The sequence below is a fragment of the Scophthalmus maximus genome, chromosome 22 (assembly GCF_022379125.1).
Source record: "Scophthalmus maximus strain ysfricsl-2021 chromosome 22, ASM2237912v1, whole genome shotgun sequence".
Taxonomy (NCBI): domain Eukaryota; kingdom Metazoa; phylum Chordata; class Actinopteri; order Pleuronectiformes; family Scophthalmidae; genus Scophthalmus; species Scophthalmus maximus.
Genome location: NC_061536.1, coordinates 15,075,001 through 15,085,000, shown reverse-complemented (window position 1 = coordinate 15,085,000; position 10,000 = coordinate 15,075,001). Strand labels below are relative to the sequence as shown.

Below are 10,000 nucleotides of genomic sequence, written 5' to 3'. Positions count from 1 at the left end.
GCACACTATAATAATATGGTCTTGAGTTAAAATGTTGAAACATTGTCTGTGGAGATTTCCTCCTCCAGAGCTCTTTGTTGAACTAACCCTGTGAGATCCAGTGGTCACTTGGCAACAGCCCAACCCTGCACCGCCCACACCAACCTACAGCAGGCCCACATGTTGCTAGGTTACCATGCCAGGAGGTTGCTAAGTTACAGTGCTGACAGATATAAGTGGGAGGTGGAGAGAGCATCTGACGTATGAAGGAATGTTAGACGACTGCAGCAGAAACACATGGAGCCGACAGACGTAATGATTAACACAGGGAGTCGTGTTGATGGGTCAAAGGGTTGAAGGGAACAGAGAGTTTAGGGTGTAGAGAGGATTAACAGTGGGCAACAGAAAGTTGAAAGAAGGGTGAAAGGGGCTTAATAAGAGTTATGAAGAGCTGATAATGGGGTAAAATCAATATGAAGGTGTGATAGAGGGTTGTAAAGGTATACGTGGCGAGAGAGGGTTGTAAAGGTGTGTTGTGTTGTGAAGGTATAAAGACGTGATGGAGGATTATCGAGTGTTGATGGGTAGTTGTGAGGGGTACAGAGGGTTGACAGGCAGGTGTACAGGGGTATAGATGGACTGATAGACTGGTAACAGCACCTGTAGACTGCCTCGGGGACAGTACTCTGTGATGATGCACATGTTTGGTGGGTCGATGCAGCTGCCGATGAAGTGGGTCAGGTGCTCGTTCTGGACATCACGCATCTGCAGGAACACAGAGACCGCAGGTTCAAATCCCACAGTCAAGGCACTGAACATACATCAGTCACTCAGCAGTCAACGGAAGCACGTAGGAAGGAGTTGGGTTGGTGGGCAGGTCCCACCAAGACCAGCATCAGCTCAGTCGGTCAGGTGGGTGGGTAGGTAGATTAAAAGATAGATAGGTTGACTGGAAGGTGGATGAGCTGGTTGGTCAGTCTGTAGGTGGAATGGTCAGTATATCAGTAGACAGGTAAGTCAACAAGTAGGTTGGATGGTCCATTACCTACCGACCAGCCAACCTACTGTCAGTGGATCAGTAGGAGTTAGGTCAGTAGGTAGAGCAGTCAGTTTGTAGGTCAGTAGATCTGTCAGTAGCTCCGAATCCAATAAGCAAGGCACTGACCACCCAAACAAGTCTCATACATACTCAATGGTGAACCTAAGAAGGAAGGCAGGGTGGACAGTACGGAGGTTGCTTCAATTCTCACAAAGACCATCAACACTCTACAAACAAGGCACTGATCCTGGCCAATCAGATTCTCAGTGTCCATGGTGGGGTTGGTTGGTCGCTTAGAATGTAAATAAAGAGATATTTTGGCTTGTTTTTTGTACAACAAGAGGAAGTGGAGATTCGTCGGCCATCTTTATTTACAGTCTGTGGTTGGTAGGTGGACAGATTGACTTCTTACATGTTTCAGTTCAAACAGAACCTTCCTGGTCAGTTCAATTCGTTTCTTGTTGATGTACTTGATGGCTGCCAAGTTTCCCTGCAGGACACAGAATCAGCAGTATTAGCTCATGTTACTGTTCAGTCGTATGTAGGAGGATGTTGTCGGGCGGAGTCACACCTTGTAGTATCCAGTCTTGGTGTAGATCTGGAAGTTTCCCTCCATGGTCATCAGGGAGCCGTAGTTGGATCCTTTCTGCAGAGAAAAAAATTGAGACAGTCGACAATTAGTGCAAAACTATTTAAATGAATTCTCTTGTTTCAGTTTGTGTTTTTTTTGTTACCATAGACATGGTGAGTCTGCTGCAGGCTCTCTTCAGGACTTTATCCAGGTTGCTCATCTGGACATCGTCCCAGGAAACTCTCCACAGCTGAGCTGCCAGCTCGCTCTCCAGCTTCAACTTCCTGTTCGACAGACAGGAAGACAGGTGAGACAGAGGATCCTGTCCAGTCCATGTCCACTAAACGTGCCTCTTGTCTGACTAAACAGGTCATGAGATTTTATTACAATCTTTTACTAAGTGAGGACACTTTGGGTCGCACCTGTAGATGAAGACAGTCACGGTAACGATGATGACAAAGACGAAGCACATCACTATGGCAACCATCTGATGCATGGAAACTGTACCTTGAAGGGAGACGGAGGGAAGCTACGTTAGAGCAGGAACTGTTGACGGTTCATATATATACTGAGCGACGAATGAGGACATCGTGTAGAACTTTGAATGTCTGAAGTCAGGATCATTCTAGAAAACATTTGTGAAAATGAGGACATTATGAAGTCCGGATGTGGTCGAGGTGATGACGTCAGTGTAGGTGTGTGTTCTTACGTGCGAGGCACGAGGGTTTGTTGTTCTTGAAGCCGCACTCTGGGACGTCTGGGGGTGGCGACCCACCGGGCCACTGGAAGCTCCGCCCACTCTGCATGATCAGCTGTTTCGTACTGCTGTTGTACACACACACCACCTGAACACAAACACACACACACACATGGTTTCACTTGTTAGGAGTACACACCTCTGACAACGCCCAACCACGGGCGTCACTGTTGACATCATGAGTCAGGTACTCTCACCTGAAACTCTCCAGAGTCCACGTCCGTCATGTCCCACATGGCAAAGTCCATCTGTCTGTCCCCAAATTCGTCCATCTCCACCGCACCCATCACCCCTACAAACACACACACGCACACACGCACGCACGCACGCACGCACGCACACACACACACACACACACACAGATATGTGGATTTGTCCTGTAACTCTCAGCTCAGGTTGATTATTATATTCATGTTTTAAGACATCGGTGGCTGTCAGCACTGTGACCTCTCTCCTCACATCTCTCCTTCATCTAAACACATTTCCTCTCCTCCTCTCCCTCCCTCCATCCATCCATCCACCCCCCTCTGACGCACATGTCCAGTGATTAATGTCTGTGTTCCAGTGTGTGTGTGTGTGTGTGCGCGCGCGCTGCTGGATAAAAGCAGAACAATCTAATATGCAGCCTGTTTATCTCAGTGACATCAACACTCTGTCCCAGAGTCCGTTTCTCTGTGGCACCGAGCCGACAGACGACAGACACCAGCAGAACAGATTGACAGATGTTTGACAGTTGCACTGACGTCGTCAACAAGACAAAACTGAGTTTGGTTTCATTAATGTAATAAACATGTTTCTCCACTCACACAAGGTCAAGAGGTCAACTGGAGAAACAATCAATAACTTAAAAGTCATTGATCAGGAGCTGCGTGAATCACAGGATCAGTACGAGGCTATAAACTGAGATTTATTTAACTTTAGTTCAGGTCATGTGTTTGTGCATCAGGGTTTTTTTGTGTGTTTGCTGACTCATCACTGCACTTTGACCTTTGACCCTGCCGATATCAGAATGGTGACCCCCCAGTTTCCTGCAGCAGGAAAAGAAAAGTAAAGTGTGAAGCAGGTTTGACACAGCTCCGTGTGGAGGTGGGGGGTCGTGACTCACGTCCACTGGGAGCCGTGAGCTCGCTGATCAATAAACACTGCAACCAATCAGACGACAAGACTGAAGAAATACTGAAGACACGCCCTCAGGAATTCATTTATACTTATTTTACTGTAAAACAAACACACACACGAAAACCTTCAAATGTCAGTTGAAACGAGCCGAGAGGACAAACAGGTTTAAAGCTAAATAACAAGTTAGCTTAGCTCATCATGAAGACTGGAAACAGGCAGGAACAGTTAGCTTAGCAAATAACTGGATAACGAGGAGCAGCTAACTTAGCTTAGCTTAATCACTCGATACAGAGGAATACGGCTAATTTAACTAAGAATAACCCCCGGACACAGATTAGCTAACTGAGTAAAGCATAACTCCTGGAAACAGCTAACGTACATTAGCATGACACGTGGATACAGCGGGAAACAGCCGACGAGTGATGAACACTCATCAATAATCAACATGTTGCATCTCGTTTGTTTCATCCGAACAAATCCTGAAGGAAACATAAATCATTATGAAATGAAGAAATTAATATTGTACATGTGTGTCCACACTGTTCATGTCCTCACTGTTGAAAACATCATTATGAAATGTAAACACTCAGTGTTGCTGTGTCCTGTCGTTTCATCGTGTCATGAATCTCAGCGTCTAATCTCATCAGTCGGTCGACTGCAGCTGAGCCCGGCCGTCAGTCTGTCACTTCCTGTGATGGACGGCCCCTTCCTGTCACTTCCACACCTGGACCCCCCCTCAGTCCCTTCTGATGCTGCTGCTGATTACAAACAACCCGAGAATGAATCTGTGTTTTTGTTCTTCGCCTGGAGGAAATAGAGAGAATAACCACGTGTCTGAAATGAAGACCATGTCCTGCTGACTGAAAGAGACACCTTCAGGCTGATTAGACTGAAGATTTATCTCCTGTCCTGTTTGTCCCTCTCTCATCGTGTCTTATCCCGCTCTGTCCTGACATTCTGTCCCAATGTGAGAGTAGAGACCTGAACGCAACGGCCTCAGGACCCAGGTCCCCAGACCACCGGGCCCGTCAGGACTGGTCCGGTATCTGATCTGTCTCTAACCGTATTACAGCCTCAGTCTGTTCTGTGTTTTTCCGTCCACATGATGAAATGTCTCATCTGTTTGTCTTTAGAATGTTTGGAAAACTAAAACAACAGAAAAGTTATTTTCTTAGAAACTAAACTACGACTGATTTCACGTTTAAAACAACACGTGTGTCTGATGGATGGAGACATTTTCACAGTCGATAAACTTCAGGATAAACTGCTGCGCTGACGAATCACAGGCTGTTCTTCTTTCTTTCTCTGTCTGGTGTTTAAACTCAGTGGTGAAACCATCGGACTCACTCGTAACCCCAACCCGACTGGACAGACATCGGCTGCAGTTTGACTCTTCAGGTCGGAAATGTTCGATCTGATCATTGGAGCCTGAGAAGACGAGCTCGGGGGCAACAGAGGCTGAATGTTCAGGTTTGATTTAATTTGAGCTCAAACGATGTGGAGGCGGATCCCGACGCTCGGCTCGGTGAGAACAACAAAACAAATCATCTGAGACATGAAGTTAGTTTGTTGTTCCCAGTGAGAAACCGGCTTCTCCCTCCCCACCCATCAATCACTCCTCTGTTAACTAATGAACCCTGACGACCAATCAGGAGTCTCCGTGCTCTGTGATGTCACCATGAGAACGAGAGGCTGGCATTTCATTTCCGTTGATTCCCCCCCCCCCCCACACACACACACACTTACTTTCTCACAGCTATAAGTATGTCAGCAGGGAGTTAGCGTGTTAGCGTAGCGCTGCGGTGCAAATGTGGACCAGCTGGCTGTGACACTGGGAACAAGACGACAGGACGTCTGGGACCAGAACCAACAACCAGGAGGGAAAAAACCCCAGTGAGCGCTCGGATTGGACGCTCAGTCATGACATCATTAAAACATTAATCCAACTCTGTAACAATGCTTAGCTTAGCATAAAGATAGGTGACTTAACATAACCACTGGAAACCGGTGGAAACAGTTTGCTTAGCTTAGCATATAAACTGGAACCAGGGGAAAATAGTTAGCTTCGCTTAGCATAAGACTGGAAACAGCTCAGTTAGCTTAGCATAAATACTGGGAAACGGCTTTCTTAGTTTAGTATAAAGACTGGAAACAGAACAGGTAGAAACAGTTGTACTTGTAGTACTTGTCGAGGAACCTCTCTTCATCTGCAGCTGCAGCAGGCTCAGAGTTTTTTTATATTGAAGCGGTCAGTGAGATATTAATATTCTGTGGTTTTTACAATATTTTTAATGCAGGACTTTTCTCATCCAGCTCTGCGCTGTGATTGGTCGACAGCTGAATGTTCCCACGCGGCTCAGAAAAGTTTTCCAGAACAGACGCATGAGAAAGAAACATCAGTCCTCACCTGGGAACGTTCTGTTCCACATCCTCCTGGTCACCAAGTCTTGTTTAGGCCTCCGGACTTCTCCCAGTCCTGGTCCTGGTCCTGGTCCCGGTCCTGGTCCCCTCTGCTCTCTCAGAGTCTCATTCAGAGCCTGAGAGAAGAGCATCACTCCATCATGGAAGCCTCCAGCTATCAGGTTATACTGAGACAGAACGACATCAATCAATGTAGAGATTCAATCATGTTGAATTGTATATCTGATATTATCCTGTGAAGAATATTCCTTATTGTCAATAAATCTGTCTCATGATGTAGAGTTATGTTGTAGAATAAAATGTGAAGGCAGGTACCTCGAGAAAAGCTCAGACTTTTTATGTAAATGAACTAAATTCCTTCTTTTTAAAATAATTTCTGCTTATACAGTTAGTTGCGACTGAAATTTTACAAATAAATTTGTTTCTCCATAAAATAAAGAAAATAAAGATCATCTTCCTTTATCAAATCATTTTTCTGTCATTTGTTCTTTATTTTACTGATGATTTGTCACAGATGAGAACCAGGAAGCACCAGCTGATCGGGGCTTCAATCACAAAGAACAAGTGTCCGATCGCACGTCAGCGCGGACGTTGCTGACGATAGGATCAGTGTGTTTGGTACCAGCGAGTCTTCGATGGTGAAGTTGAACATCTTCTTGGCGTCCTTCTTCAGAGCTTCAACAAACTGACGATACTGTGGGTTCTGCGGCTCCAGGTACGTCAACACCTTCACACTCTGAGCACAAAACATCAACAACACTGTTCATCGTTCTGTCAAACACGTTTCTCTCTGTGATCTGCAGGTTCAGCACAGACATTGGACAATATTCAGAAATACACATTCAGGAACGTTTGGTGAAAATAAAACACAGGATCTCGTTCACGTTCTACAGGGAAGTTTGGTGATTCAGACGACATCCAAACGATTTTGTTTTAAAACTGTTCCTGACGAGCTTTTTAGCTCCGCATTCGGAAATAATCTCCTTCAGCTCTCACACGCGTCACGTGACCGCTCACGTACACCGTGTGTTGTAAACAGGCTGCAGCTGGTTGCTTAGCAACAGCGATGGTGAAAAGTCAGAGCAGGGACAACGACGAGGTGGAACTGTTACTGACAGGAAGGTTAAGTGACGTCAAGTCGTGACTGATGAGAACCAATCAGAGAAGAGAACCTGGGCGTCGTCTGCGCCATCGTTTACAAACTAAACGTGGACCAGCAGCGTTTCCAAACGTCTCTGATTCAGAGGCCGGAAAAACTCCCACCAGGCGCAACCATAGCAACAGCGATGTGTTTTAAATCTAAAAGGTAGTCGTGTGGACGTCGCCTTGAAAACTGACCCCCGCGTCTTTTAACGTGACTTTTATTTGGTGAAAGGGAACAGAGAGAGAAAAGTTCTTTCATTGATGAGAACATTGATGAGAACATTGATGAGAACATTGATGAGAACATTTTCATTCTCTCAAACTTCAGGTTCAGAGTCTGTGGTGAGTCTCACCCTGAAGGCGAGTCGGGCGCCGAAGTCGTCCTGGTCTCCTCGGTACCAGGGCCTGACTGGACCCCGTCCTCCCAAACCCTCAGCAAACAGATCGATGAAGAAGAAGACGTATTCCTTCAAGTCCACCCCCTCCTTCCAGAACTGGACCATCAGCGTCCGCAGGATGTCCCAGGAGCAGCACAGGTACACCACTGAAGAAGAACAACGACGGAGGAGGAGAAGGAAAGAGGTGGAAATTGTTTCAATTTGTTTCATAACTCTCCTCCATCGCCGATTTTCAAACCTCTGGCTCTGTCTGTTTCATCTTGACAAGAAAATATAAAGACGAAACAGAGTCGACGCCGCAGATGAAACATGAAACAACGAACCCTGAGCAAGACCCCGACACTCTGTCGTCTCTCACATCTGTGTTTGTCTCGTCTCTTTGATTGTCTATGTTAACACATGAACTGTCTCTTCACACGGGGGGCCAGGGGGCCTGGGGGGCCAGGGGGGCCCGGGGCCCCGCTCAGTCTGATCCATGAACACATCAGACCATCCATCAGGTCTGAGCTCAGAGTCTAACAACACACGCTTCAGGTTCAGTGTCCAGTTTCCTCCTCTGAGGTTAACTGTCCCCGACTGATGACCTCAGCGCTCGGCTCGTCAGTTACCACGGTGATTATCACACACCCCAGCCCCTCGTCTAACGAGCAGTGTGAACAGGAAACGGTCATTAAGGCTCATTATCGACGGAGGTGTGACCTCCACTCAGTGAGATACGATCACACACACATGATCATCAACACGTGCGTGTGAACAAAAACATATCTTGGCTAAACGAACAGAGTTCGTTTAGCCAAGATATAGTTAATATTTCTGGGAATGAAAGTTCCTCAGGTCCTCATTTCCTCAGGTCCTCTGGTCCTCAGGTCTTCTTGTCCTCAGGTCCTCAGGTCTTCTTGTCCTCTGGTCCTCACGTCTTCTTGTCCTCAGGTCCTCAGGTCCTCAGGTCTTCTTGTCCTCAGGTCCTCTGGTCCTCAGGTCCTCAGGTCCTCAGGTCTTCTTGTCCTCAGTTCCTCTGGTCCTCAGGTCCTCAGGTCCTCAGGTCTTCTTGTCCTCAGGTCCTCTGGTCCTCAGGTCTTCTTTTCCTCAGTTCCTCTGGTCCTCAGGTCCTCAGGTCTTCTTGTCCTTATGTCCTCTTGTCCTCTGGTCCTCATGTTCTCAGGTCCTCTGGTCCTCAGGTCCTCAGGTCTTCTTGTCCTCAGGTCTTCTTGTCCTCTGGCCTCTGGTCCTCAAGTCCTCTGGTCCTCAGGTCTTCTTGTCCTCAGGTCTTTTTGTCCTCTGGGCCTCTGGTCCTCAGGTCCTTATATCCTCTTGTCTTCTGGTCCTCATTTCCTCTGGTCCTCTTGTCCTCTGGTCTCTGGTCCTCTCATCTGCAGGTCTTCAGGTCCTCTGGTCTTCAGGTCCTCTTGTCCTCTGGTCCTCAGGTCTTCTTGTCCTCTGGTCCTCAGGTCCTCATGTCCTCTGGTCTCTGGTCCTCTCATCTTCAGGTCTTCAGGTCCTCTGGTCTTCAGGTCCTCTGGTTTTCAGGTCCTCTGGTCCTCAGGTCCTCATGTCCTCTGGTCTCTGGTCCTCTCATCTTCAGGTCTTCAGGTCTTCAGGTCCTCTGGTCTTCAGGTCCTCTGGTCTTCAGGTCTTCAGGTCCTCTGGTCCTCTGGTCTTCAGGTCTTCAGGTCCTCTGGTCCTCTGGTCTTCAGGTCTTCAGATGGACTTGATTAAGTGAAACTCAAGTTTTTTTCTGCTTCGTCTTTATGTTTTTAAAGGAACCAGAAAAATAACATGATGAATGAGTGAGATTTAGACCAGTAAACACACAACACACAACACACACACAAACACACATGTAATTACTCTCAGTACCGTAAAGTGTTGCCAGCGGCAACAGATGGCCTCAATTAGAAGATGATAGGAGCAGTTAGTGTGTGTGTGTGTGTGTGTGTGTGTGTGTGTGTGTGTGTCTCACACAGTTGTGAAGTGGATCAACATGATTCTCTTCTGGTTCAATCATCGAAACAAAAGTCTCTGGTTCTTTGACTACAAACACAACCACAAACAAATACAGCTCCCATGGTGCAGTTCACCAACAGACGCAGATCTGGTGAGAACATGAGAGCAGCTGGAGCTTTGATACAGTGAACCACTGCATCCTGTTCTGTCTTCTCTGGATACAACGGAACCCCAGGGCTCCGTGCTGGGGCCCCTTCTCTTTTACTGCTCACATGGCTTCTTTCCCAGCTGACACTGAAAGCAGGAGCAGCAGGAGCCTCAGTCCGACTGGTCTGAACAGAGTTTAACACTGGATCAGAACAACGGGGTTCATATATAAACACGTATCACAGTCAGTCAGTAACCACTGAGGCAAAAGAATCAAATAATAATTAACCATCAGTTAATGAGGAGAAACTGACGGAGGAGAAACACAACAAGGAGGAGGAGAAAGGGATCCAGAGAAGGAAGGAAGGAAGAGAGGAAAGCGTGAAATCAGCTGGTGTCAGACTTCGGCTGTTGTTTTGGCAGGAAGGAAAGATTGAGGAAGGAGGGAAGGAAGGAAAGATGGAGGAAGGAGGGAAGGAAGG

At 47.0% G+C, this 10,000-nt stretch overlaps 1 protein-coding gene across 1 annotated transcript in view; it reads right to left on the bottom strand.

Annotated features, from left to right (window-relative positions):
- The window catches only part of npr1a (natriuretic peptide receptor 1a), an 18,636-nt gene that overhangs the window by 5,975 nt on the left and 2,661 nt on the right, over positions 1-10,000 (bottom strand). Inside the window, exons 3-12 of the mRNA XM_035620164.2 lie at positions 7,383-7,573; positions 6,509-6,622; positions 5,873-6,053; positions 2,544-2,638; positions 2,299-2,434; positions 2,012-2,096; positions 1,753-1,873; positions 1,590-1,664; positions 1,431-1,508; positions 640-744 (exon numbers count right to left, since the gene is read on the bottom strand). Of these exons, the coding sequence (XP_035476057.1) occupies positions 640-744; positions 1,431-1,508; positions 1,590-1,664; positions 1,753-1,873; positions 2,012-2,096; positions 2,299-2,434; positions 2,544-2,638; positions 5,873-6,053; positions 6,509-6,622; positions 7,383-7,573 (1,181 nt within the window). The remainder of the gene's footprint in view (positions 1-639; positions 745-1,430; positions 1,509-1,589; positions 1,665-1,752; positions 1,874-2,011; positions 2,097-2,298; positions 2,435-2,543; positions 2,639-5,872; positions 6,054-6,508; positions 6,623-7,382; positions 7,574-10,000) is intronic.